Source organism: Suillus discolor (assembly GCF_016758755.1).
Source record: "Suillus discolor strain FC423 chromosome Unknown F5147scaffold_29, whole genome shotgun sequence".
Classification (NCBI taxonomy): Eukaryota; Fungi; Basidiomycota; class Agaricomycetes; order Boletales; family Suillaceae; genus Suillus; species Suillus discolor.
In genome coordinates, this window is record NW_024541276.1 from 164,815 (window position 1) to 192,343 (window position 27,529).

Here is a 27,529-nt window from a genome sequence, read left to right on the forward strand (position 1 = left end):
TTTTCGTTGCGAGCGGTTCTAGCTAGGTTCTCGGCAGCAACCGAATCCTTGTCCAGAGGGTCGAAGTCTTGACCTCGTTTCCTCCCCAGGGAGTCCACTAGGTGGTCGACTTCTCCTTCAGACATTTCCTTGTCATTGTCAGGGTTGAATGAATGAACACTTTTACCTCCGGCCCCCTGAGGAGGTTCAAGATTCGAGGTATTGGTCATTGTAATATTGATCGCCGAAGTTACATTACGTTAAACGAGTATATGCGCTCGAATCTTTTAATGAAACAAATAAGCGAGTGAGCGCAGGAGAAGAGAAAAGAATAGGACACGAAAAAGACGTGCGTTGCTTCTTAAATGCGCCACTCGCTTAGTAAGCACTTGTTTGAGCTTTCTGCTTGCAGGCTCGCGTACAGCTCAAACTGCACATAAGTCAAGGATTGCAAGGTCATGCAGATCGTCCACAGTTACAAACAACGGCATTTTCCGCATTCTCTCTTTGCTCATACATTTGCTACGAATATTGTTAGTAGTTACGGACTTACAGTTCTGTCCTTCCAAAATACCGTTTCAAGTGCACTCGTAAAATGGAGACAAGACTCCTCTCAGCGCATTTAAACTGCGTAACATCCATAAAGGTCAAGCTGTAAAAAAGGAAGACTCAAATATCGAGAGCCGATCAACCTGCGGTTAAGAAGACAAAGAAGAATGACGATGGGAATGCGATGGCATCAGATAAGGAAAGATGAAAGAAGGATGAGGTTGATTTGGGCCGCTGCATGAAATTTAGACAATTTGATTGAACTGCATATTTGTAATTATAGTACTTGCAATACTTTTTGGTGCATCTTGGCTGTGGAATGAACAGCGCAGCGCCCAAACATCAGCCTCGGGAGTGTATTGCCTATGAGGAAGGTTTGAGACAGGCACTATGATGCTGCGAGGGCCCCACACATGAGACTGCTTGATACCTGCGAGGATGAAGAAGACAGTGTGGGCAGTGTAAAGTAAACTCGTCAATGATGGGTACACGTGACTATGAATTTGAGTTGGGGAAATGTACCACGAGCACTCTTGAAATCTAAGAGCTGTTGATGGATGCACTGGGCCATGCGCCTTGGTATCTCTGAGAGTACGCACATTAGTGAGATGCAGGCGTTAAAGCTTAAAGGGTTCCTGAAGGATATGGGGTTTGAAAGTGTTAGAGGAAGTGGCGGATGTGCTACGAATGAGTCGAGAAGTCAAGCAGATTCAGCAGACGGTGGCAACGGTGCACGACGAACATGGTACCGCTGCCATTGGATGGTGCACACTGTGCAGCCTTGAGGGCGTGCACTGGAAGGTTGATCATGATGGGAATGCCAACTGAGCGGACCCGGACAGGCCCAGCCGGACGGTCCTGGAGTCTGCCAATTCCCTGATATTCTGGAAAAGTGCAACAACAAACGAAAGCAAGGTCATCGCTGGCCACAGCACCTACAGTCCAGACATGCATGTGGGCTTAATTAAGTGGCTCGCGCTTTTTCGCTCAATCAACTTATGCGTCCCTTTTCATGTAATTAAGCGACAAATTAAGTAAAAAACGCAACCAGTAGTTTTCCTGGTGCTAGCAGTAAGACCTACCCACCTCAAGAACATCAAGAAATAAGTCAGCCAAGGCGTCCTACGTAACTTACTTCAGCAAGTCATGTACCTAATGCTAAAGCACTTTGGAATTTGACAGGGGTTGACGGAGTGCCTGAATCCGTCGATGCAGCCGCAGCAGATAGAAAGTTTTGTGGCTCGTGCAAGATGTACAAGGGTGCAAACATTGATGTCGTGCGTGAGCTCATAGAGGAGGATCTTTATTATAAGACTGTTGTGATGTGTCTTGGCTGTTACGATATGATTGATATTTGGGCGCTGATTCGGAGATTGTTATGATGCAGTGGGACAAAGAGAAAATCGTTTGGCAACGGCCCTTCCACCTGAGCCCTCTTGATACCTGCACATAACGAAGATGCTACTACTTATGAATGGAAGATGTTAGCAATCGACGCAATAATCAAACTTGTACCTTTGAAATAAGTGGGAAAAGGAGTAAAAAGGTTGAAATAAGTAAGATTAAGTAAGCCAATGTTTTCCTGATGGTGGTGAAAAAATTACATACGAAAATAAAACTCACATTTTTTATTGCTGGGAGTACGCCATGAGTTTGGCATGGTATTCTCGAACGCTAAGAATAAGGCATGGTCCCAGCACAAACATCTGCACGAATAAAATTTGAACAGCACCACCGAGTATCAAAATTTCAATAGATTTCGAATTCTAGCAGCAATGGTGAGCAGTGATTACACGCAGATATCAGAAACAGGTTGGTGCACCAAGATTCCTGGAGAGAGTTTAACAAGCTGAAGGCCGCCAAGAGACGCCAACAAAACTAACATGTGCGGAACTTAGCAAAAAATATAACTGTGTTCACATTAGAAACTCACCTTACGAAATAAAGAACACAAGATTGTATCAGCATTCTGAAACAGTCCCTCGGCGATGGTCGATCCTGTCGATGGGTTGAGTCATCTCAGAACACGGAAGTGTTTCACAGCAATAGTGTCCGAGAACGCGAGCCAAATGGCAGGGTGACTTTGTAAGAAAACTCCTAAACATGCATGAGCTCATCGAGTCGAGACATTCTGAAATAAACTTACATACACCTGTTTTGTACTCAGTCAATGACTATGGAACGGAACATTTGTACTTATGTAAGACCTATGAAGGCCTAAGGTATGAAGTTTGGATATCAATATGTTGGGTCCGGTTCTCGGTTCGAACCCTTGCTATGGGTTGTATTAAATATACATTAAAGCTTAAATATTGAGTCTACATACAAGCTTGAAGCTTTACTAGGATTCAAGCTTACTTGTTTTGGCCGCGCGGAACTTTATGCGACGTCAAGACTCAAGACATGTATGTTTGTTTGGTTGAACATCGACTCAGAAAATGATTAAAATATTGTGAATTCCTTGATTACATGCAGCTGCATCTCAAGGAATAATTAGTTGAACTTCAACTCTGTCTTGAGGAACTGTCAGGCCGCAGTAGACTGCCTTGGTGTATGAAGATGTAATTCCGGCATAGTGTAGGACTTCAAATCATAGTTTGGAATTCATTAGAATGTTCATTACGACGTTGAGCAAGCATGCAGAGTATAGTTGTGAATACCTGCGTAAGATAATATTCATAAACGAGGCCTGTACATGATGTATCAAAGACTTAGACCTACCAGTCCATGATTACTATGGCGTGTTGAGTGAGGCCCTCATCAAACCCTCCCTTCTACAACAGCTTGCACAGAGTTGGTGCTATGTCCTGGGCTACATCGCACGCATGAGAAGATTGAGACAGTTTATCAGTGATGTTCCCCCCTCCAAAGGAGCCCCTTCAGTGACAAATTCCGTATTATACGGGCCACCCGACCTGCATAATATCCCATACAAGACGGGCCAGCGGACCATGGGCCCATGTTGTGTACATCCTCAATGATGACGGGTGGGCCGGAGGGCATATTATTTCCGTTGGAGATGGGTGGGCCCATGCATGGCAATGATATATATTTCATTGATGTTCACAGATGGGCCGGGGGGGATATTATCACAAATGGAGATGGGTGGGCCCATCTGGGCAATATGTAGAGTAGGGTGTATTACATATACAGGTGGGCCAACATAAGGTGTATTACATAGATGGGTGGGCCGAAGTAAGGAAATGTCACATATACGGGTGGGCCGAGGGTGTGGTAAAATATTTATCGCATAGACAGGTGGGCCAACAAAGGGTGTATTGTATATATGGGTGGGCCGACGTAGGGTGTATTACATAGATGGGTGGGCCGAGGCAAGGAAATGTCACATATACCGGTGGGCCAAGGGTGTGGTAAAATATTTATCACATAGACAGGTGGGCCGACATAGGGTGTATTGCATATACGGGTGGGCCGACGTAGGGTGTATTACATGGACGGGTGGGCCGAGGTAAGGAAATGTCACATATACGGGTGGGCCGAGGGTGTGGTACAATATCTATCACATAGATGGGTGGGCCGACGTGGGGGAATATTACATATATGGGTGGGCCGGGGTGGTGGAATATGACATACACGGTGGGCCGAGGGTGTGGTGATATATATAATACATAGAGGGGTACATATACAGGTGGGTTTAGATACATTTCATAAGTCCCGAAGCCATTGTGAAGCATATCCTATGTGTCACACACCCAACAACCTGAAGCCCAAAACTCACAAAAATATCAGTCAAATGTCAGTGCAGAACACCGAGTCCCGAGTGCCGGGTGCTACAATGGAATCATTGAATCACCGAAACCCGAAACACGGCACTCGAAACTGGGTGATCACAGTTGATATCACCCGACCTCCGGACACCCGGACACCTGAAGCCCGAAACTCAAACACCATTGTCAAATTTCACCAAGTCCCGAACCCCGAACCCCGAGTCCCGGAACCCGGAACTTGGAACTCGGGCCTCGGGGACTAAAATGTGAAAGTAAAAAGAGATCTCGTAAATCAAAATCTTTCACAACATAGATATTTTCCCAAGTCCCGAGTTCCGGGTTCCGGGTTCCGGGACTCGGGGTTCAGAGTTCGGGACTTGGTGTGAAATTTGATATTATGAAAAAGTGTAATGTGCACTTTTGAGATTTCTCTTACACTGAAATGTTGAATCCTGAACTCCGAACCCCGAGTCCCGGAACCCAGAACCCGGAACTCGGGACTTGGGACTCGGGACTCGGTGTAGAGACTCATGCCTCTCATTGTGCAATATGGCAGTTTTCACTGGGGAGTACATGGCACGAACTTGTAGCATCACTCTGTATGCTACCTGCAGCTATCTCTATATGAGGCGCAGCTTTCCCGCGCAATGCGCGCCATGCGCGCGTACCTTTCCCGCGCTTCACGATGTATATGCGCGCGCGCTTTCCCGCGCTGTAGCGCCCTATAGCGCCAGCCATCCGGAAGCATCCATCCACTGTCCACCAAGTTCCCTAGTGCGTATATTTCCATTTCTCACATTTGCTTATCGTTCCATCTTTATTTTTATCATGGACCCTTACTTACATATATCTTTACATACCTTACTCGGTAGCGCTTCGGCTCCGCATGACAGCGCTTAGGCGCCATACTTAAGCGCCAGCAGTACATACTATGACTTACTCACTTACTCTCCCACCAGAACGACAGAGGACTTACTGGTTACTACCCACTATTCACCTAGCAGAACATAGTAGAAATCTATTTGTTTACACCTCGCATCTCTCTTCTCTTGTCTTACATCATATCATCACTTAAGCAAACTCACTCTTACTCTCTCTCATATCTGTATACACGCGCACGCTTTCCCACGCTTCGCGCCATACACGCGCGCATTCCCGCGCCTTGCGCGCACCTGCGCTTTCTCGCGCTTCGCATTGGCCAACCAGTAGCGCTTTCAGCGCATACCTCTAGATCCTTGCTGCACTCGCTTCCCCTTTAGGGTCGAACGCACTTGTCGTCTCAAGTATAGCAGACTAGGCAACGCATGACCTTACAACAATTATAGATACAGTCAGGAGCATTGTTCGTGCCTCGCTGTATCGTTGAACCTTCATCGGGACTCAGGACTCGGGATTCAACATTTCAGTGTAAGAGAAATCTCAAAAGTGCACATTACACTTTTTCATAATATCAAATTTCACACCAAGTCCCGAACTCTGAACCCCGAGTCCCGGAACCCGGAACCCGGAACTCGGGACTTGGGAAAATATCTATGTTGTGAAAGATTTTGATTTACGAGATCTCTTTTTACTTTCACATTTTAGTCCCCGAGGCCCGAGTTCCAAGTTCCGGGTTCCGGGACTCGGGGTTCGGGACTTGGTGAAATTTAACAATGGTGTTTGAGTTTCGGGCTTCGGGTGTCCGGGTGTCCGGAGGTCGGGTGATATCAACTGTGATCACCCAGTTTCGAGTGCCGTGTTTCGGGTTTCGGTGATTCAATGATTCAATTCTGCCATAGGTAACATGCATTGCAAAACATTTATGTACATCTATCACTAAGCAATTAGGTAGCCATGTCAACCTCCCCACCAGCTGGCTCAACAGGCACCTCAATATACATCTCTTCAGAAACAGAATTATACTCTGGCACAAGGTTGCCCGGGTCATCTGGGACCACAATTTCACCGGACGTTTGTGGACCCTCAGGCTGAACTTGGCTGGGCTCAAACACGAGCCCAATCATGTCAGAGCCATCCTCGACTTTCAAGGGGGTGGGTTCCATGACAGCCATATGAGCCATATCCAAATTGATGAGGGCAGGAAGTGCAGAGGGGAGGGGGGACATGGATGGGGGGGGGGTGGAACTGATTGATTGAGTAAAAATGATGCATTGGCAGGCATGTCCGGAAGTGGAAATGAAGGGTGCTGGTCGACGACCTGGCGCCGGAGGCTCTCATGGAGGCATTGCAGGGTATCAATCTTACCATCCTGCTCCCGTACACGAGCCTCAAGCATGGCAATGCGAGCTGCACCATCCCGGATGGCGATTGCCATGGAATGGAGATCCGGCATGGGCACATCGAGTGCCGAACGAGGAACTGCAACACTCGAGGACGGAACAGCTAAGGCAAAATTAAGTTCAGCTGGTCATTACAAATGCAGGAGACTTACGAGCTGTTGCAGGAGCAGGTGCAGGCACAGGTGCCTTGGTGGAAGTGATTGTTTTGCTGCGACCACGTGATTGCACCTGTGGTGTAGTCACAGCAGGGACAGCCGGAGTACGCGTGGGGCCACGAGATTGGCTGCGAGTGCGGGCCCTTGACTGCGAGGCGGCCGGAGCTTTGGGGGCAGGTGTGCTGGAACGCATACGACGGGTGGTGGATTTGCCTCCAGGGCGAGTCCGTGGGGGCAGGGATCCCATTGATGCAGGTTGACACTTCACCTTCTTGCTGGCGCAGCGGATGCAGGAGACACAGGGAGTACGCCTCCTCCTGTCAAACCGAGTGGCGCAGGGCCAATCGAACTTGACACAATAATGGCAGGGGTTGTTCTGTGAAACAAGTTAGTTGTTGCACAAACAGGAATTATATAGAGTACTCACTGGGCCAGGAATGGTAATGTCGAATGAGGCAATGACTGGGGGATCACCATCCGAAGCGTTGGACTCAGTGTCATGGTCCTCCGTGGCCTCCAGATGAGTGCCGGAGGTGGCCTGTCAAATTATTAGTGTAAATGCGAGTTCCGGAGGAGCGCAGAAGACTTACTGCAACCTCCGGACGAGTGCTGGGAGATTCCTAATACAAAATTGCAGGCATACAAATCATTAGCATGAGTGACAAACAACTCCAAATGACTTACCGGAACCTCCAGACGACTGCCGGCAGTCAACTGATAACATATCAGCATTTATGTGAGATCCGGACAAACAAATTGGACTTACTGAAGCAGGGCCAAAGGATTTCTTTTTTGGAGAACGGGGTGAACGAGGCAAGTGAGGGGTCCCTTGAGCAAGTGTGGAGATCCAGGGAAGGACGACCTCCGGAACTCCACGCGAAAGTGGCTGCAAAAAATTGAGAGAATGTAAAAAATAATCCAGACAACATACCTGAATAATTGTGTCTTCATCATCTTCCGACTCCACAATCGGCTTCGACTTGACGATGCGAGCAGACTTGGGCCACTTGTGAGACTTCATGGCGGACTTCGGAGGTTGGGATGATTCGCCAGAAATCAGCGGAGACTTCCTCTTTCTGCTCCCTCCAACTTCCGGCTCAAGGCTCACATCAACCGCCTTACCCTTGCCTTTGTCCCGGAACCCGGAGGGTGCCAGAGTTGAAGGTCCGGCGAGGCCGGGCGGGAATGGAGGGACAGGAGCAGAGGGAATGACAGGAGGAGAGGGATGGACAGGAGCAGACGGAATGGGAAGAGGAGAAGGAAGGTCAACAGTCAGTGGGGCGGTGGATGGGTTAGGGATGACCGGGAGATCGCAGGAATGGTCATCCAAGGCGTCCCAAGCCTGGATCTTGCTGCGCCAGGAGTGTTTTGATATGCGGGGGTCGTCATGGCCGATGCTGTGCCAGTTAGGCCACACCTGGGGAGTCATGGACCTCACCCTCATCAACTCCCTGGAGCAAGATGCCACAACTCCGGGCATGTAAGGCCCCTTCTCAAACTGCCGGGCGATCGCGCCCTACCCGGATGTCAGTGAAACAAATGGCAAGATAAGGAAAGAAATGCTACATACCACAAGGGTGGTTGCCTGTGCTGTCAGAGCAAGATGGGCTTCCCCTGTGCCAGCCGGAGTGAGCTGAGCCCGGGTGATGATGCCCACAAGTTGAGCAGTGGAGGCCTGGAGACCGGCCAAAGAGGATTGAACTGGAGCAGACATTCTGTTTGAGATGAAACAAGTAAAAAGCTTGAAAGCTGGGTGAAATCTGTTATCACTGGGATGAGGTTTCAAAAGAAATCACACAATTGAAGGACGTTGATGAAAATCGCTGATTGTTTGTCTTTGTTTGGTCGTGGTTCAACTTTCGGCAGGCGCCGGCCATGTGTTGAACTTCCTGGTTATCAGTTATCAATCAGCCCATCAGTTCATCACACATCATGAGCTCTCAACCTGGTGTCAGATTTCATGATCCTCCGGTCACTCAGTACACCTCAATGGATGTTGATCAATCATCTGAGTCCCGGATGTCCCTAGGTATGTTTTGTTTGTGTTATTTCATTTAATTGACCGGATATTTCATAGATGCATTGGATGATATCTACCTGGGGCTGGATGAGGACTTGGACTCTGATGCTGGGTCAACAACTGGTCCGGATGGCTTGGGTGAAATTCCCAGTGTGTATCTCAATTCACATGCACACTCTAATTTTGCACATTCATCAATTACTTCCAGCTCAATCATATCTGCCGCAGGCTGATGATCTCCCTCTCTTCAACGACCCGGACTTGTATCTCGGGCCCGAGGATGACATTCCCGGTATGTATCTTAATTGAAATGCACATATTCTCACTATGAGAGTTCTTGAATTAATTCCAGATCAATCACGTCCGGCTGAGGCTGATGATATTCCTTTATTCAATGACCCGGACTTGTATCTCGGGCCCGAGGATGATTTGATTGAGTTTGATGATCCTCCGGCTGTTCTGGATTCACCACTGACTGGTGAGTAAATTCATCCTGTCTCTTGCAAATGTTTCATGGCATTTTTCGCAGTGAATGAATTAACTCCGGACCCTCAATCGGCCACTCCAGCTGCTCCAGCGCCCCTCTTGAGTTGTGCGTTTATTCATCCCATGTCATGGCTCTTATTCATGTTATCCCCAAGCAAGTTCAACGACTCCCAAACGTCAATCGCCCGAGCCACCACTCACCAATGAAGAGCTCCGTGCTATGCTTCATGAGTTTAAGCCAATTGGCTGCTATGATGATTCCGAAAGTCAGTATCCGATTGTTGTATTTGCATTTTTCTGCTAATGCCATGCCAGTTCAATCAATTGGAGATTGCATGCATGAATACAAACACCATCATGGACCTCTTCCTCGCCCTACTGTAGCACAGCTCCTTGAGGCTGACAGACCTTTTCGTATGGCTTGGGCAGAAATATGCGACAAACTCCGCAAAGCAGATGCGGACCTCCGGAGGATGCAAAGGGTAAGACAGGCAACTGCTGAAATGCTGCAGGTGTTGGATACCCTCATTGCCTCTTGTGAGGATCCCAGTCATATGTAAATAGTAGTCAATCTCAGATTGGACATGAATTACTGTATAATTCACTCAGTACTCGGTACTCGGATGATGGTGATTCCGGTGTCCAGAGTAGGTACTAGGTACTTCATACTCCATATTCCGGACACCGGACTCGGTGCTCGGGAGTCAGGATACTCGGGATTCGGGACTCGGGGCTCGGATGATGGTGATTCCGGCCTGGGGACTAGTGACTCAGAGCTTCATACTCCATATTCCGGACTCCGAACTCCAGACTCAGGACTCGGTACTTGGAACTCAGACCCCAGACTCGGTACTCGGTACTCGGTTGTCGGCATGTGTGAATGTAAACTACACATGGGGGCACTATGGTATATGTACATTACCTACGTCTCCGTGCTCTGGTCACTCTAGGTGTACTGTCGACTGGCATTTGCGACTTACTCCGCGTGGTCCTCGCTGATGGTTCCACCACGGCTTTCTTGCCCCGCTTCCTCTTTGGTGCAGGCGATGTCTTCCCCCTGTCCATCTCCATCTCCATCTCCACCTCCTCCGTACCATCTCCTGTGGTTTCAGCAGTTAACCCGGCCAGGAGATCGCCCATTTGAGATGTCAGGAGTGCACCTGATGTGGCTGGCTTGGCCTTGCGAGGCTTTGGAATTGACGTTTGGACCTCCGTCCCTTTGGTGGCTGGACCCCAGGAATATCTGGGTTTCTTTTGCGGGGATCTCCCATCAGCCGAGTCATCATCCACATCATCCTCCGTAGGATGAGCTATTCTCTCGCCATCACTCAACAGTTCAGTTGACGAATCACGAGGCCTTCGGATTGTGACCCGATGCTGCTTTCTCACTACACGGGTCTGAGGAGAGGGCGACTTGCTGGATAAGACAGATGGTACCATGTCCCCATCTTTGTTCTTCCATGCTTTGAATAGAAATGCGGGACCTTCGTCGTTTTCCTGCCGGGCGTGCCAGAAATTGAGCAAGGCTGTGGTGTCCCAATTTTGCAGCTTCGAAGGCTCCTTCAAGTCAACATCCGCTGGAAGATACTTTCAGGCCACGAAGTCATCCTGACTTTGAACTATGGCACTCCATGGCACAACAGCCTTGTCCTTCCCCGAACATATCCCTGGATCCATGAATTCAACAGATTCTCGGATGTTGTGAAGACAGACTTACGATAGTGAGATGTGAGAAATGCCCTCACAATGGCTTTCTTCTCCTCCAGCTTCGTGTCCGTGATGTCCAGAAGCAATGGCTTCCCATCATCGTCCGTGTCGAGTTCGAAAGCTGGCTTTCGGATTCTTTTGTGACCTCCCTTGACTTGTCTTCCTACATCCCGTGCCCCGGCACCTATCATGGTGTGGGTCAACACTTGACATCCGGTATACACAGTTCAAACACTCACCGAACTGTTCCTGCGCATACTCCTGCCAAACTGGCTCGATGTTCTCCCAGTCCTTCGTCTTCATGAAGCTGTCCCCGTCTCCTAATGCCTCGTTATCATCGTGCCTGCATGATTGCGTTGAGATCAAAGATCCGGGAAGATGGGTAAAATTCACTTGCATCCCGAACAGCACCTCTCCCTTGTCATTCTTCCAAGCTGACATCACAAACACTCTCATCCCGCATTGCCTCCACATCTCGCTTGAAAAGTGCTCCATATACGCCGGTCCCTTCTTGCGAGCAACTTGTGCTTGTATCTCCGGAGGCGGACAGTTGTTGGACCACTCTTTCGCGGTTTCCTTCGCCTTCTCCAACTCGTCGTCGTCCAATTCAGCCATGACTCTCTTCACGGTCGCCTGATAATGCTTGAACATACCAGGATCTCCTGGCTTCGCCCCGGACTCATCCTCAATCCTCTTCAGCACCTCTTCGCGTTTCTGCTGGTAGACCACCATCCTGGGCGTCCATTTCCTCCCATACTTGATCATGTCCTTCCTTTCCTTCTTTTTCTTGTTGTTGAACAACCAAGTCTTGTACATCTAAGAGTTCATGGAAGTATACGATGTTAAAATTTAGTTTTTCAACACAACATTGACACATCACCTGCTTTCTCTTCTTCCATTGTTTTTGGTCCACCTTAGGAGCAAACAATCTGGCCGCCCTTGCTAAGGCAGCGAAAACTCCTCACTTCTCGCTCCTTTTTGCCGAAGTCCACTCAGGAAGGTAGTTCTTCAACTCCGAAATTTCGTTGTCCGTGAGCTTTTGCGACTGGCTGGCGTGCCCTTTGTCTTCCCGAAGTTGAGTTGGTGGAAGGGCCTGTTCTTGCCATAGTGAATAAGATTGGAGGATGGGCTGGGGATAAGCCAAGGTTGAAGTATTAATTAATTGTGCGAAGTTGAACTTTGAGCAAAGACTAATAATAGGTTAATTGACCTATATCGGACGCGAAGCCATTAATGGAAATCAATTTGTAATGAGCCAACAAGACCTCACAGCATCATGTCACAATAACAATTCATTACACCCGAGCTTATGCCTTGATTGCAACAGTAGTAAATAAGATGAAAATAGGTAGATGCACCCCAGTGCAAAAATCCCACAGGGTAGAAGCCAGGGGCAGCAAAGGTAGGAAGACTTGGGTCAAGGTCCCACTTGCCAGCACAAGACATCATGCACACAGGTCCATGCCTAACTCTCCCCCAGAATCACCCACAATTCAACCACTCCAGGAACCAACTCCTTGGGAGGACTTTCCTGACAATGCCTATGAGCAAGACCTGGGCTCATTTGAGCCTTTGCAACTGCCACAAACCATGGCAAGTTCATGTTATATGTTTTGGTGTTCAAACCATGGTTGAGCATGAAAACTTACAGAGTCAAAATGATTACCTCAGGCAATGGCTGCAGAGACAGGAATCATATCTACATCACCTCCTGGATCGAGAGGCTCCACCAGAAGACAGGAGATGCTTCATCTGCGACCAGGATGGGGTCTACAAATGTCAAGATTGTCTTGGCGAGCCACTCTATTGCACGGGCTGTTGCAGGAGTCAACATCGTAGCAATCCATTTCACTGGATCAGTCAATGGAATGGACGATTCTTCGAGCGGAGTTGCCTGGCTCATGTCGGACTCATCATTCACCTTGGCCATGATGGCAACCAATGTCCAGCGCTCGCAGATAGGTGGAATTTGTTCGAAGAAGATGAACTGGAAGACCAGCTTGAGCCTGAAGATCTGCCATTTGTGTCCGGACCTGAGTTCCAGCCCAAGGAAAACACCATGGTCATCGTCGACAAGTCCGGTGTTCATCGCCTGGAGGTTCGATGCTGTGATTGCCCAAATGCTACGAGTCCGGACATTCAAATGTTTCGACATGGATTTTTCCCTGCATCCTTTAACAGGCTGAAGACTGTGTTCACCTTCAGAGTGCTGGATGATTTTCTATTGGACAACCTTGAATGCGGCACCTCGGCGATGAACTATTACAGCAAGCTCCGGCGAATGACCTCCAGCATGTTTCCTCACCTTGTTCCGGTAATGCATTACCACCATCATCTACTGGACATGATATTGACAAAGCATTTGGCAAGGACCGATACCGAGAGCTCATGAGGGTCGCTCGACAGTGGAGGCAGTTGAAGACAATGAAATGGCATGGCTTTGGCCATCGTTCTGAAGACCCGAGCACAGGGGAGCTCGCATTATTTTGCCCGGCATGTCCTCAGCCCGGCATTAATGTGCTGTTGTCAGGGGATGAGTCGTTGGATGAGTGAGTCTTGTTCCATGCCACTGGGACCTCGGAAATAATATGAACCCTCCAAGCTGGAAATACACCCGGTCATTTGTGATGGACGGAAATTTCAAAGCCGAACATCTGCATCCCATAAAGCCATTCGATGAAGTTTGGCTATCAGATGGGCTGGGATTCATGGTGGGAAAGGACAGGTATAAAATGCATCTAGCGGAGGCTGCTGACACGGTGGAGAAATCGAGCTGCAACAACCACCGGGCGGTCAATCAAGCTAATGCTGCTCGGCACAAGCTGGAGTCCACCGGGATCGGGGGGGTTGCATGTGCCCGACATGGTTGCTTTGTCCCTCACTCCATGGTTGATTTTCAGAAAGGCGAAAGGCAAGCAATGTATGTGATTCCTCGTGCATGAGTTAACCATGCATCACTTGCAGACAAATGAACATGGACTACGCCCTGTGCAAGGCTTCCCAGCACAACATGGAAGGAATCACCAGGGCCGTCACCTTCTACGATATCAACTGTCAGTACAACAAACACTTCCGGGTTCGGGTGGATCAGAGCCGATTTCTCGAAATGTCACCGGGACTGACAATCATTCCCGGAATCGGGTTGTGGCATGTTCACGGACATCAGGACAGCTGCTATGTCCGGTACGCTTCCAACTTTATCGAGGGCATCGGCCGGTGAAGGTACAACAATTCAAATGGTGAGTCTGAACAATGTTGGGTCTTGCAGAACCTAGCTGCTATTCGACCCTAAAGGGTTTCTGGACCAGGCTCAAGGCTCAGAGAAGAGGAAATATGATAGAAACTTGCTGAATACTCAGACTCATAGTAGAACTGGTGAAAAGGTAACTTCATTATGTAAGCTACAAAGTGCCAACATAAGGTAAGGTAAAAACAGTCTCTACAAGCCTAGTCAGAAATGAATCCCTACACCGGATCGATGGAGAGATCATGGAGACACTATGGGCACGTCTCAACCTGATTTCCCCTGCAGCTCGGGGAATGTCATCTCCGCACCGAAAAGAATGCCTTGATTATCAGATGAACGACTCGAATTTCTGCAAGATGATCCGCATGAAACGAACTCTTTGCCGTAAATACAAGCTGGCGAGGAATGGCATCGTCGATAGCGGAAAGGCATTTGACAGACTGGATGAAGCAGCACCGGCACATTTAAAAACGGAGTGGTTAGCCAGGGAGAGGACAGCTCAGTCGAGTAGATTAGACGATCCTGCGGCGATGGATGAATATGAGATCAATATCAAGAAGGGTGTGTGGAGTTCGATTGTCTCTGTCGAGGTCCGAGTTAACATTGAACTCAGCACCGAGCAAAAAGGAGATCGAGCTTAGATTATTAGAGGAGGGCAACGCCCGCAATGCAGCACCCTCTCGCAGATCTGTGGCTACATGGATATCGACCGGGTTGGCAATTGAGGAGGCTCAGATTGCATTGCTCATCGAGGTCCGAAGAATTGGAAGAAGATCAATGGAGACACAGAGATTAGACATCGCCCGGCAACGAGATCGTCTCCAAGGACAGATAGATGGCTTCACTCAATCTGCTCTTACACATCTCGGGGAGGGGTTTGATGCAGATGATGACCCTGACGACTTGAATATAGACATTCTCGATGATCTCGATGATGACCCGGCGGATTTCACCGAGACATCTGATACATGGGCAAATTCTCCTGAGCTCACTGTAATCCCGTTGCCATCCAACCTTGGGGTTGATCGATGCAGACGTTGCATGGCCGAGGACCTGATTCCACTGAAGATGTCGCTTCGTGAAGGACAGGCCAATGATGCCCTTCACAATCTCCGAATTCATTTGTGCAACAAGGCCATCTTGTTCCGAACTACTGTTAGGCAGGCCAAATCCCAAGCCTTGAAAACTCGAGCTTGGTCCCAGGTGACGTCGGTGCAGCAGGCAGTGTCCCTCCATGCCAGTATATATACAAAGACCAGGAAGCAAATGATCAAACTTGAGCCGGGGCAAGACCAGCTTCAGAAATACAAACCCCTGCTTCGCGAGCAACTCAAAATCAGCACTGCGGTGGGCGATCCGAATGCCTGAGGTCAACGGAATGAATCCCTCGCTTGGTTTTGGTCTGTCGAAGTCGACCTCGGTGGTCCAGATCAATCGTGGAATGAGGAATGTGAGTGCCCTGCTTGTCCTGTCCTGCGATTACCTGACTGGACCCATCCCAAGTTTACTGAGTGCATTGGCTGAGGGCGAAGGCATTACGGGATCGATGGGAGGAAGAAATGATATTGGTCCAATTGGAAATGGATTGGACATGTAACTTTTTTTTGTGGAAAGCAGCCCAATGGGGCGACCGGATGCAGGAATCATTGGAGAAACGCCTTCCGGGTCATGCATGCTACTCCGGAAGGCAATCTCAAATGTATTCATTGCTGGGACAGGATGCGCAGGCAGCATTTCAAGACCTCCGGAACGTGTTAACAGAGGCTGGGGATGAATGAATATGTTTTACCTCATGAATCATTGGTTTGCACACACATAATTGACGCCCGGGAATTGTCAGGGTCGGAGTTTGAATTTCTTATCCATCCATCAGTGACTCTTATCTTCACATCTTGACCATCTTTCACTTGCCTTGCCTGCATCACACAGCTGTGTTTGCCATGCCTGAATCTCCTGCATCATCATCTGGCACTCCAAATCCCGGAAATCATTACCAACCCCTGGAGCTGGACCTTCCAACTATTTCCTGCAATTTTGCAATGGCTGGATCGCGCGTCCGCGCATGCATCGCTCAATATCAGAGGGAAGCTGTTAGCAATGTTCCATCTGCTGACAAGATCATGTATTTCAAGGCCGGGCTGAAGTGGGAAATGAATGTAAGTTGGTGCTGACCGGATGATTTTGTTGGTGAATGGTAATCACTTGAACAGACGTTTGTTACACCAGTCCTGCAGTACTCCGCTTCAAAGAACATTCTGTCAGTTGTGCCGGTCCCGGTCGCATATATCCTTAAGTTGTATCTGATGCTAACCTGGAACACGGTTCCGGACGACATTTTTTCATCCCACCTACTTGCGTTTGATGATGAATCAGTTCCGGGACATCCATCCAGGATCGTGCAGGATTATGTATGTCCATGGTGGATGGGAAATGCCAGAATCCCGGATGAACCATGGCAGTGGGATTTGGTCATAGCCTGCTGTATCAAACACTACCAGTGTTGGGCGGTAAGATTCAATTTTAATTGCCTTGATTGATGACTTATCTGTTCTAGTATGGTGTTGAGGATGATGGTATAATTCTTCCTGAGATTGTGAAGGACACTTCATTTCCACCACTGGTGGGACTCAGGTGGATTCGAGAACGCATGGTAGCATTGATGGAGGAGCAAGATGATGGTATCCAAGCCAAGATGGGAGAGGTGGAGATGTACACTGAGATGCTAGAGAGATTGAAGAGAGCCAAAGGAGTGTAATCCCATTCACTCAGAATGGAGTAGTCTTCAGTTTATGCAAGATGTAGAATATTATCGACCCTCACAGATTGTGCTGAGCTCCGAGTCCCAGATCCCGAGTTCTGGATGCCGGGATTCGGGGTTCGGGGTTCGGGGTTCAGGACTCGTGACTCGGCACTTGATAGTGAGTTCCGGATGTCAAGATGTGAAACACGAAACACGAAAGTGATGGCTCATATGTCATATTTTCAATCACCCTGATACCCCGACACAGGACACAAACCACCGAGACCCAGGTGCCGAGCTCCGAACTCCGAAACCCGGCATCCGGAACTCGGGAACCGGGACTCGGAGCTCAGCACCTGGGTCTCGGTGGTTTGTGTCCTGTGTCGGGGTATCAGGGTGATTGAAAATATGACATATGAGCCATCACTTTCGTGTTTCATGTTTCACATCTTGACATCCGGAACTCACTATCAAGTGCCGAGTCACGAGTCCCGGACCCCGAACCCCGAATCCCGGCATCTGGAACTCGGGATCCGGGATCCGGGACTCGGAGCTCAGCACTTCATCATTGAGGCTGGACAAGCATCACAATTGTCTGGAGTGCCAAGTGCTCAGTCCCGAACCCCAGCAATCTACCAATTTGTGGTTTGGGGTTCGGTCAAATCAGTCTCACACCTCGAGTGCCGAGTGCCATGTTTCGGGACTCGGTATCCTGGCACTCAGGGGACATTATTTGACACTTGATTGAGCACCAAATATTGGCATTCTGAGTTCCGGACAGGTTGATGCTTTAATTGATACAAGTATGTGTGTGTTTGAATTTACGTGGGTAACCACTTGTTCGATTTCATTCATCTTTCACAGGGCATATGGGCTATTCACACTAGCCCATCCACACGAGGGAACCCCGGCATAGATGTGAACGGAATCCCTCATATACCATGCCCAAGCAATCCGATCCCCTTCCACGTGATCAACTCCATGTCTTACAATCCTTCCAGAAAATGCCATCATACACCCGGAATTGTACTTGAGCACCAGCTGAAGGCTTGGCATTCTCATCCAACCATAAGAATAGTTCCCCACGGTGGTGAGAATGTCGAAGCATTCAGGAATGGATAAATGATCTCGATGATCAGGGGTTTCCCGATTGGAAATGATGGAGAGGGTGTTAAACACAGATGCCCAGTACTGCAGGGTCTCTGGCATCTGTGGCAGATCCTTGGTGACAGCCTTTTCTCCGAGGTTGGAAAAGGTTCGCAACCCTGCAAAGTACTGCTCAGGATGCATCACCCTGAGTGCCGCGGACGCAATGGCTGCTGGCCTTGCAATGGCTTTGAGGATATTCTCGGAGGAAGGTCCCTTCAACGATGCTGATACGTCCGGATCGGACAGATGCTATGGGATTGGTGAGTTTGACTGCCGAAATCCCCATCTTGTCAGATCCCACCTCGTGTCCCTGTTGATACCATGCCGGAGATATATTTATGCATCCGGAAGTTGAGCCAACATTTTCCGATCCCTGTTTGAACCGCTCTTGATTAGTCTGCCAATTGCCATTGGCCTTTACACTTTTTTCGAGGGTAGGAGCAAGCAAATCGGTGGCTGCCCTAATTTCCTTCTGCAGGTTCCATGTCATATTCAATTTCCATTGAATATAAATGTATATTACACACCTGGGTGTCGTCTGTCAGGGCATCTGGGAGGTACCATGTGATGATGGCACCGGATGAATCAAGAATTGTGGCGGGCATGTCGACCAACATTGGGCCTTCATGGCTGGGAGGACACCTCTCAAGCAACTTCGCCTCTCTCTGTTCATTATGCCCGGTGTCCTTTGGGGAGATCAATTTGCTATATCTTGCTATATCCATCTGCATCTGAACTATCATGAAGGAATTTAAATGATGAAGGAATTTTTTGAATCTACAGGAAGACCCACTGGGATTTTTATATGCCTTGATGAGCACATCAGCCAAGCGATCGCACGCCATCACCAGCTCAGTGTCTAGGTTGGGAGAAGGTATCACTGGGTCTCCTCCAGTCTTCTCTGCACTAAATTTCTGTGCAGTATATTCACCTGCTGCATAAGTGACAGTCAGGGCCCAAGTCCGCCAGATGTTTATGTCATCAGGAGTGGAAGAGGAAGAAACGTTCATGCTGGATGTTGTTCTTGGGAAATCAGAAGCTGATTGCTGGATGTCCAGACTAGAGTGTTAAAGGGGGTGGAGATAGTGAGGATCAGATAAGAGACGCTTGGATGATGTTGGCTGTCAAAGATGTATGATCATCCATTTCTTAATGAAATACTACACGATCGGAAGTCCCGGACCTCGGCACTCGGAACTCAGTATGCTTGACTGGAATTTCGGAGGTCGGAACTTGGCGTCTCATAGGGCAACACAAGCCTCGCACGCTGGAATTTGTGTTCTGCAAGACAACCTAACCACCATACAAGGCAATGTCAAGAGAGCACCTGCTGCTCTATTCAAAAGAATCTCAACTTTGGTTGGCCATTTAACAAGGAAAGTATTGACTGAATTGTTTCAAGTCCCGGGTCCCGGGTCCCAGAACTCGGAACTTGGTATTCCGGAACTTGGTGTTGTAGGGCAACACAAGCCTCGCACGCTGGAATTCGCGTTCTGCAAGACAACCTAGCCTAGATTTGGCATCGAGCCATAATCCGATCTCACTGCATCAATCATGGAGGTGATTCTCTCCTTCAAGAGTTATACTCGTGACTGAACCACGTTCCAGATTCGGCAAAGAAACATACAAGGCAATGTCAAGAGAGCACCTGCTGCTCTCTTCAGGAGAATCTCAACTTTGGTTGGCCATTTAACATGGAAAGTATTGACTGAATTGTGTCGAGTCCCGGGTCCCGGACACCGGACATCGGAACTCAGCACTCGGAACTTGGAGTCTTGTAGGGCAACACAAGCCTCGCACTCCAGATTCCACATTCTGCAAGACAACCTAAGCATCATCAAGGGCCATGTCAAGAGAGCACCTGCTGCTCTCTTCCAAAGAATCTCAACATTGGTTGGCCTTTTAACATGGAAAGTATTGACTGAATTGTGTTGAGTCCCAGGTCCCGGACCTCAGACCTCGGAACTCGGAACTCGGTATGCTTGACTGGAATTTCGGAGGTCGGAACTTGGCATCTCATAGGGCAACACAAGCCTCGCACGCTGGAATTCGCGTTCTGCAAGACAACCTAGCCTAGATTTGGCATCGAGCCATAATCCGATCTCACTGCATCAATCATGGAGGTGATTCTCTCCTTCAAGAGTTATACTTGTGACTGAACCGCGTTCCAGAGTCTGCGAAGAAATACTACACAGTGAATTATGTCTTATTCAAAGCAAGACGACCTACATACCATCAAAGGCCATGTCAAGAGAGCACCTGCTCTCTTCAGAAACATCTCAACTTTGGTTGGCCATTTAACACGGAAAGTATTGATGAATTGTGTCAAGTCCTGGGTCCCGGAACTCGGAACTCGGACCTCGGCACTCAGAAGTTGGTATGCTTCACTCGAATTTCGGTGGTCAGAACTTGGCTTCTCGTAGGGCAACACAAGCCTCGCACCCGGATTCAATGTTCTGCAAGACAACCTCAGCGCCATCAAAGGCCACGGAAAGTATTGATGAATTGTGTCAAGTCCTGGGTCCCGGAACTCGGAACTCAGACCTCGGCACTCGGAAGTTGGTATGCTTCACTCGAATTTCGGTGGTCAGAACTTGGCTTCTCGTAGGGCAACACAAGCCTCGCACTCGGGATTCAATGTTCTGCAAGACAACATAAATGTCATCAAAGGCCATTGTCAGGAGATCACCTGCTGCTCCGGGAACTTGGTAACTTTGATTTATTACCTCCTCTGATTTGGTTGATGTACAACTACCTCAGCTCCGTCATGTCTACAATTATGATACACATGGGCCCACCCGTCTATATTTTATACCACCCTTGGCCCACCCGTCGAATACAATATCTCGTACAACACTCTCAGCCCACCCGTCTAAGTAATATGTGTCTGGGCCCACCCGTCTAATACAATATTTTATAATACCCTCGGCCCACCCGTCTAATTTAATATGCGTCTGGGCCCATCCATGAATGTGATACCAAGTACCTACCCTTCTATCTGATACACATCTACCTTAATACACCCATCTGCATTATATCCAACTACCTCGGCCCACCCGTCTACCGAATATTCATGTACATCGGCCCACTCATTTACTCTACATATTCCCTGCATGGGCCCACCCGCCTCCATCGGGAATAATTTCCCTCCCGGCCCATCCATCATGGTCGAGGATATTTTTGCCATGGGCCCATGGTCCGCCGGCCCGTATTGTACGGGATATTATGCACGTCCATTCCCTCGTATTATACGGAGATAGGTCACTGTAATATGTGTCCAAAGAAGAAGAAATGAGGATAGAGGTAGCAGAGGAAGGAGAAAGGAAAGGAAGCGCACTCAATCTGTAATACAACAACTCAATGCCTTAAGAGTCCGACATCTCCGGAGTCCCTGCTCTCGCATGGACCATTGCAAAGCACCGATAGCCAGAGTTACGATGCATATGCCGCATAGTAAAATAGTGTAAGTAATGTCCACCATAGGGCCCCACCCTACAGGAGAATAAACAAGGATCCCAAAAAAAAATTGTCCTGAGCTCTTGCCTGTATTCTATCCAAAGACCACCTGCCTAAAATAAACACCTTCTCCATGAGAGAGTCGCAAGAATTCTGCTAAGAATTTGCCCTCCCTCGCAACAATGTCAGCACAGCCCACACACGCATCACATCAGGACGACGTTGGTGCACAAGCGTGAGAATTTCGCCACCGTGTGCTCCAAGTATTCTTGACATACAAGCAGACCAAAACAGGCCCTGTGGGGGTGCAGATGTGTCGAGAATGTTGAAGACTATATTTTCATTGTTTCTGGTACGTTTTTGCTGCACCATTGCGACAAATACAGACGGAGAAGACATGACGTGTTCATGAGCTGGGACTTCTTAGAAGCACAATGTGGTACCATTGGTACTATATGCAAAGTTTGAAAGTGTACTCTACTGCCTCTAAGGGAAGTTCTTCCAGACACCTTGTCACACATTCCCTTTTCAGACAAGGTGGCTGGTTCACGAGACTAGATTGCAGCTTAAGATTATTAAGACTATGATGACACCGAGGAATTTGTGCGACTGCGAGGGCTTGGTGGTATGTTTGAAATTTGTGATCGGCGGACCCTCCATCATCCATGGCTTGCTATATTGCCAGCCCCTACCCGGCCACCAGTGTGTCGCTCATGAGTCATGTGTTTATAATTATGGCAGTAGTACGTACTGGGCTTCAATCCATCTCTTGTGAATAAATGAAAATATGGATCGTGCAGGCTTCTTCCAGGCCTGTTCTAGCAACATGTATATCTCAAGATGAATACCAGTGCCACAGGACTCGCCCATATAGCCATGTTGTAATCGCCCTGACGGGGACGATCAATGGGTCGGAATGAATGGAATTCCATGATAATAACGCGCAAGATACCCATAGAAACATTTCATTCGAACTGCAATTATTTTGGATATGTACAAAACGGGAAAGACAAGCCTGAGGGGGGGGGGCGGTACTGGGCGTGGGCGTGGGCATCCTGAGTGCCCTCAACTTTGAGCGTCCCTAAATGCACCAACCAGGCTTAAAGTCGATTCATGCAAGGTGCACGACGAGATAGAACACCCAGAGAAGGCAATTAAAGCGGCAAGGAAGTGATTACTGTGGGGCTAGTGCTGCTGTAAGGACCGCAAGATCTTGTTCCAGTGGGAGGGCGCTAAATTAATAGGTACGTTCTTGGGCGCACATGCACTAAAATACCGCACATGCACAATGACCGCCACCCCACAATATAACCTAAATGTCAAAGTTTCCACTCTGTCACGATTGACGCTAATATTGTTCTTTCACAAGCGTCAGCAAGCCATTCAATCTCTGTGACAGGAACAACACACTAACCTTACCACCGGTTTACACTAACTTATTATTTGAGCCGCATTTTATCATTCAAAAACGGGGTCTTGTACCATGAACCAATAGCCATGAGCTTTGGAGGCCTGTGAACTGATGCCCTGTTCAAGGTAATTGACCTGCAAACGATTGCAGGAAAATGCTCGTTCGGCGGCTAATTCATGTTATCATAGGCGTCACTTTATATCCTTGAAGGTTCTTCACATGACCTCTTCTATAATTAGTGTCATAGGCAGAAAGGAATTGGCCTCTCGGCAGATGGCAGAAGTCGGCAAAATGTATTGCGAGCGTTTTCAGCTCTTTTCAACTATGTTTGTACTATGGCAAAAATAATTTTGACTACTAGACTGAGGCTATATGAATCAAAAGTGCATCAATATCATAGTACCCTGATGGCACTCTCCGAGCTTTGATTCTGGACCTGGGAGATAATCCTGGTGATCAGAGTCCGCTGCAAGGGGAGGAATCCATGCAAACAACCTTTGAGTCGACTTGGAAGTTGCAATAGTCTACACCCAAGCCAGCCCATAACCCATAGCACCCGATCCACACACTACCTGCGGGTTGCACCTGGGCGTGGGCATCCTCTACACATGTCGCTCCCTGAATCATTTCCTCCAGCAGTCGCCACCATGACGCCACGTGTACAACATTGGATGATGTAGTGGTACACCTTATCAGGTGTAGGCGTGTCAGGCGCAGGAGCATTCCAGAGCGCAGTGCTGGCGTGTCCAATGATCACCTCTCTAATTTGAGCAATGGCCTGCTGCGACCTCAGTCAGTATGCAACTTTACTGGTGGCTCAGCTTGAAATCTGATCTTCTTTTCATCTAACAGCATGAGGGTAACCAACGGACGGCTGATGGCCCCGCCATTGCCCCCCCACAGAGTTGATAGACTTGGATGAACTTGAATGGAAATTATACTGTAACCATGATCAAGCTTATACTTGCCAGACGTGCCATGGGCATCGTGCATCATGATATAAAAGCCCAGAAGCTGACAAGTATTCTCCAACAATCGCACCACTTCACCTGCCGCCTAGAGTCTACAGATGGATAACCCACACGCACATCATAAACAAAGACACCAGCTCAGCATGAACTCATCCAGATCAACACTACAAAACCCGTCGTCCCTATGGTCACTGGCAGGGCAGGCCCCTGACCAACATTCAACAAGACTGCAGTGTTGTCTTCAGCGTCTCGATGGATTAGGGCAGCGCATGCCCAAAGAAATACAGGAGATCGAGGAGATCCACAGCCTTATTATGGATATCCTTAATAACAACCACTGGTCAGATGCCACGATCGAGAATTTGGGCAGATATGATAGTACCATCGACTGCCAAGCTGGACTCTATGGCCTTGATGCTATTAGTACACCGTTTGTAGTATCTTCACACAACCGTTATCTTGTGTCACAACCTGCACTCCATGGAACATTTGGGGTCCCCGGCTCGCTGTCAGAGAGTACAGGTAAATTTCTTCATATGCAGTCCTTCCTTCAAACACTCACTGCATATAGGCCTGTTGTCCCACAGCGCCCCTAGTTTGGCTGACTATGCAACTCAGGCTCAGCACAGCATCTACTCTGAGGCTTTTTTGTTCTATGATCCACGTGTCACAGAATCATCATTGGCGGATGTGGACACTCCCATCGGTGACTTCGTTATCATTTGTAGCTTGCCGTTGAAACGCTTACAATGTATCACTAGAATTATCGCTCCGTGGCACGTCTGATACTGCCTATGAGCACGATGTGCAATCTTTTCAGGGCATTCATTCCAAGGAGCATGTCACATTGAACTCTTCAGGCAGACCCAATGCGCAACAGTCTATCCCCGTTGTGCAGGCCAGCCAAGCAAAGGGCAAAATAAAATGCATCCGGTCCGGGTGCACGACACTCCTCACAAAGGGTAGCCTCAACCGCCACGTGAGAGAGGTACACGAGGGGAAGATTAGGGCTGTTTGTGAAGGCTGCAGAAAGCCGTTCAAGCGCCCTTATCGGAAGGGTGAGCATACCATGCGATGTGAAAGATCCTAGCTCTCCCAGGCTCCAGCTCAAGTCACTCCCCCCCCTCGCAACATATCACATGACATCACGTGACATCGTTGAATGAACACTCACAGGTCGCTGTGCTATACTCCACCCACCTCTTACAACTATGCCATACTACTGCTTTTCATCCTCATCCACACACTTCCACCTGCCTTTCATGGTTATTTATGTTCTGCATTATTTATAATAATCCACATGTGTTGTGTTCTAGGTGTTCTGGTAGATTTTTTACTTGATTTTTCATGCTTTCTGCCTTGTCTCTCAGGACTCATGTTCCTCACCCTCAGTTGGCCTGACCGTGTCCCAAACAGATGGTTGCCGAACGGGTCCAACGGTCGCTGGGCCATCAGTGGTACTACATTTGTCTTCTAACAAGTTAGGCTCACACAACCTGGAGTACACTCCTAAGGACTACGTTTTCGCGTGCTGGACTCCCACTGCCAGGCCCGTGGACTAAATACATGTCTGGTTCGAGCACCCCATCACTACCATAGTCAACAGTATATTTTTAGCATCATTTATGGGTGGAAACAGGAGGACATGCCAGTGAATGCTCACTCTTCAGTGATGTTATGTGTTGGTGCAACCCAGTGCTACGACCGTCACAAGGGTAGACACAGGTCAACCACAAGCTACTGGCCCTGAAGACTTGGAGTTTGATGGATGTCCTGTTATGGGGAGAACACGCAAAGATTAATATGTCATGCATATCTCATCAGCCAGGTGAATACCCCGCAACTTGGTTGTGTGTCATTGTGGGGTGTTCACCTGACTTTGAGAGGAGCATCGTTTGTGGGACAATCTAGATGTCACGCAGGACATTGGGGGTGCCCTGCCTGACATCCAGTGCAGCACGGGACGATCATCAGAGCACAGAATCAGCGAATGAGTCCATGTTCATCGAGGATTGGTTTAACTATTGACTGTGTGAGGTGAAGATAGGAGATGAAGTGGGATAACGATGCAGAGGAAATGCCTGCGCTTTATATACCACAGTCATGTCCAAGATTTATGTAAGGCAAATGTGGATGGTGGAACAATTTGAAGTCATTGTAGGCATTGTTACCAGTATCACACTGAGACTTGCTATCAGGATTCAGGACCACAACCTGTAACAATATCAATAAATACTAGTCATCGTTTCACTCTTCACCTTACCTCTATTGTCTCAGGTCTCATCGATCCATCCCCCGTATGAAACTTCGAAATACAAGTTAGTAGACCCGTAACATATGTTTCCGACGGCTTTCCTGTTTTGGTAGTAACTGCGCAGCATCATGATGTTCATGTCGGGATTCAAAGTAGCACTTGCTTAATACACGACCAGCATACAGAACCATGCATTATTGTGTCTAAGTCACTGGAACACTTGGTTTTATTGTTTGTACAAGAGTGAAGTGAACTCTACTCCAAGGCGTAAGCTGTTGGACAGCAAAAATAGAACAATATATGAAAAATAAACGTGCCAAAAAAGGTCACGGCTACAATATGAAACATCATGAAGAGAGATCCCCTTAAAACAAGAACAAAAATCCTGGTAACGTGTCTTGTTCATGCAAAACATATCATTCCGGTTCTTCCGATTCCTCCTCAGTACTAGTCTCTGTGTCACGTCCTTCACGAGAGTTAGATCGAGACGCCATAGACCTTGGACGAGAATTTGGACGAGAACGAGAACGGTTTTCAGCATGCCGCGCGATCCGCTGCTGCTCGCTAGCTTCCTCTGGACTAAGTGGGTAGCTTGGGATGCACTTGAGCTCGAAAGTACAAGGCAAGACGTCTCCACAAGCCTCTTTGATGAATTCATCGTTACGGACAAGACCGCCCCACCTCGAATTACTGCAGAGCCAATCCAGGCGTCTCAGCTGTTCTCCCAGGTGGCCGCCGGGGACGTTGCTGTCCGTTGAGCGATTATACTGATACGCTTGCCAAATCTCCCGTCGGCGACGGGTTGTAACTCCTTCGTACTCCTTTTTCGCGACGTCCCCATAAAAATAGGAAGAAATGGCTTCGATCACTTCGCCGCAAGTCACACCAATGTTTTGGCGTCTAGCTTTGACAGAGATCATCCACGGGAATGACCGTGAGATGATGCGGATGTGTGACAAGCGCGGGAACGTAGCGGGTGCCTCGCGTCCTTTAATCCACGAACGCTTTGGCCCAGTTGTGCGATAACAAGTACTCGTTGGGAAAATCATGTTCCAGCGGAGGTAGTCTTCATGCGAGTCTGTAGGTGGAGATAGGAGGGGATTGATGCTAATCGTTGCCGATACCGCCCTTACAAGAAAAGGCTCGAGAACGGGTCCATCTAATAAAATGATACTGGATCAGAAAACATTCATCTCAGCCTGAATATGAGGCGCATACAATGTGGCCCTTCGGCAAAATGGTTGATATGGTCCGCACTGCTCGTCCACCGGAAGTTCGCGCGAGCAGTGTCAGGCGGTTGTGGCGGCGCAGGGGGCGGTGCAGTTGGGTGCACCCATGGTGTGTGACCAGCATACATGTTCGGTGGTGGCCCACCAGGCAGAGGCATCCCCCACGCTG

General features: G+C 48.5%; 10 protein-coding genes across 10 annotated transcripts; 6 read left to right on the top strand and 4 right to left on the bottom strand.

The window, feature by feature from the left end:
- Positions 1–941: 941 nt before the first annotated feature.
- F5147DRAFT_653043 (uncharacterized protein) lies at positions 942–1,981 on the top strand (the record flags this gene model as incomplete). Its single annotated transcript, XM_041433743.1, has 5 exons — positions 942–994; positions 1,170–1,329; positions 1,371–1,443; positions 1,711–1,805; positions 1,916–1,981. 5 exons carry the CDS (start codon positions 942–944, stop codon positions 1,979–1,981), a joined length of 447 nt encoding a protein of 148 aa, XP_041292539.1.
- A 4,098-nt stretch (positions 1,982–6,079) lies between these two features.
- On the bottom strand, positions 6,080–8,404 carry F5147DRAFT_773925 (uncharacterized protein; the record flags this gene model as incomplete). The annotated part of the gene is made up of 9 exons (XM_041441543.1): positions 6,080–6,441; positions 6,501–6,638; positions 6,688–7,066; positions 7,118–7,228; positions 7,281–7,310; positions 7,375–7,404; positions 7,457–7,576; positions 7,622–8,206; positions 8,261–8,404. 9 exons carry the CDS (start codon positions 8,402–8,404, stop codon positions 6,080–6,082), a joined length of 1,899 nt encoding a protein of 632 aa, XP_041292540.1.
- A 218-nt stretch (positions 8,405–8,622) lies between these two features.
- Positions 8,623–9,756, top strand: F5147DRAFT_773926 (uncharacterized protein; the record flags this gene model as incomplete). Its single annotated transcript, XM_041441544.1, has 7 exons — positions 8,623–8,719; positions 8,768–8,860; positions 8,919–9,002; positions 9,063–9,188; positions 9,240–9,302; positions 9,352–9,462; positions 9,512–9,756. The coding sequence occupies 7 exons, from the start codon at positions 8,623–8,625 to the stop codon at positions 9,754–9,756; spliced, it is 819 nt and encodes a 272-aa protein (XP_041292541.1).
- Positions 9,757–10,114: 358 nt separating this feature from the next.
- F5147DRAFT_773927 (uncharacterized protein) lies at positions 10,115–11,719 on the bottom strand (the record flags this gene model as incomplete). Its single annotated transcript, XM_041441545.1, has 4 exons — positions 10,115–10,773; positions 10,825–10,863; positions 10,914–11,087; positions 11,143–11,719. 4 exons carry the CDS (start codon positions 11,717–11,719, stop codon positions 10,115–10,117), a joined length of 1,449 nt encoding a protein of 482 aa, XP_041292542.1.
- Positions 11,720–12,530: 811 nt separating this feature from the next.
- Positions 12,531–15,518, top strand: F5147DRAFT_577377 (uncharacterized protein; the record flags this gene model as incomplete). The annotated part of the gene is made up of 6 exons (XM_041431396.1): positions 12,531–13,217; positions 13,274–13,452; positions 13,506–13,823; positions 13,868–14,119; positions 14,359–14,711; positions 14,764–15,518. The coding sequence occupies 6 exons, from the start codon at positions 12,531–12,533 to the stop codon at positions 15,516–15,518; spliced, it is 2,544 nt and encodes an 847-aa protein (XP_041292543.1).
- Positions 15,519–15,661: 143 nt separating this feature from the next.
- F5147DRAFT_577254 (uncharacterized protein) lies at positions 15,662–15,928 on the top strand (the record flags this gene model as incomplete). The annotated part of the gene is made up of 1 exon (XM_041431385.1): positions 15,662–15,928. A coding segment is annotated over one exon (267 nt), but the record flags the coding sequence as incomplete, so codon positions are not given.
- A 162-nt stretch (positions 15,929–16,090) lies between these two features.
- On the top strand, positions 16,091–17,055 carry F5147DRAFT_800342 (uncharacterized protein; the record flags this gene model as incomplete). The annotated part of the gene is made up of 3 exons (XM_041443260.1): positions 16,091–16,306; positions 16,361–16,657; positions 16,705–17,055. 3 exons carry the CDS (start codon positions 16,091–16,093, stop codon positions 16,903–16,905), a joined length of 714 nt encoding a protein of 237 aa, XP_041292545.1. The 3' UTR covers positions 16,906–17,055.
- A 996-nt stretch (positions 17,056–18,051) lies between these two features.
- F5147DRAFT_524696 (uncharacterized protein) lies at positions 18,052–18,761 on the bottom strand (the record flags this gene model as incomplete). The annotated part of the gene is made up of 3 exons (XM_041429969.1): positions 18,052–18,288; positions 18,341–18,495; positions 18,563–18,761. Coding segments are annotated over 3 exons (591 nt in total), but the record flags the coding sequence as incomplete, so codon positions are not given.
- A 5,259-nt stretch (positions 18,762–24,020) lies between these two features.
- On the top strand, positions 24,021–25,439 carry F5147DRAFT_653049 (uncharacterized protein; the record flags this gene model as incomplete). Its single annotated transcript, XM_041433744.1, has 5 exons — positions 24,021–24,399; positions 24,449–24,583; positions 24,639–24,935; positions 25,194–25,201; positions 25,248–25,439. The coding sequence occupies 5 exons, from the start codon at positions 24,021–24,023 to the stop codon at positions 25,437–25,439; spliced, it is 1,011 nt and encodes a 336-aa protein (XP_041292547.1).
- A 1,108-nt stretch (positions 25,440–26,547) lies between these two features.
- F5147DRAFT_577304 (uncharacterized protein) lies at positions 26,548–27,488 on the bottom strand (the record flags this gene model as incomplete). Its single annotated transcript, XM_041431388.1, has 2 exons — positions 26,548–27,290; positions 27,350–27,488. The coding sequence occupies 2 exons, from the start codon at positions 27,486–27,488 to the stop codon at positions 26,548–26,550; spliced, it is 882 nt and encodes a 293-aa protein (XP_041292548.1).
- Positions 27,489–27,529: the final 41 nt, after the last annotated feature.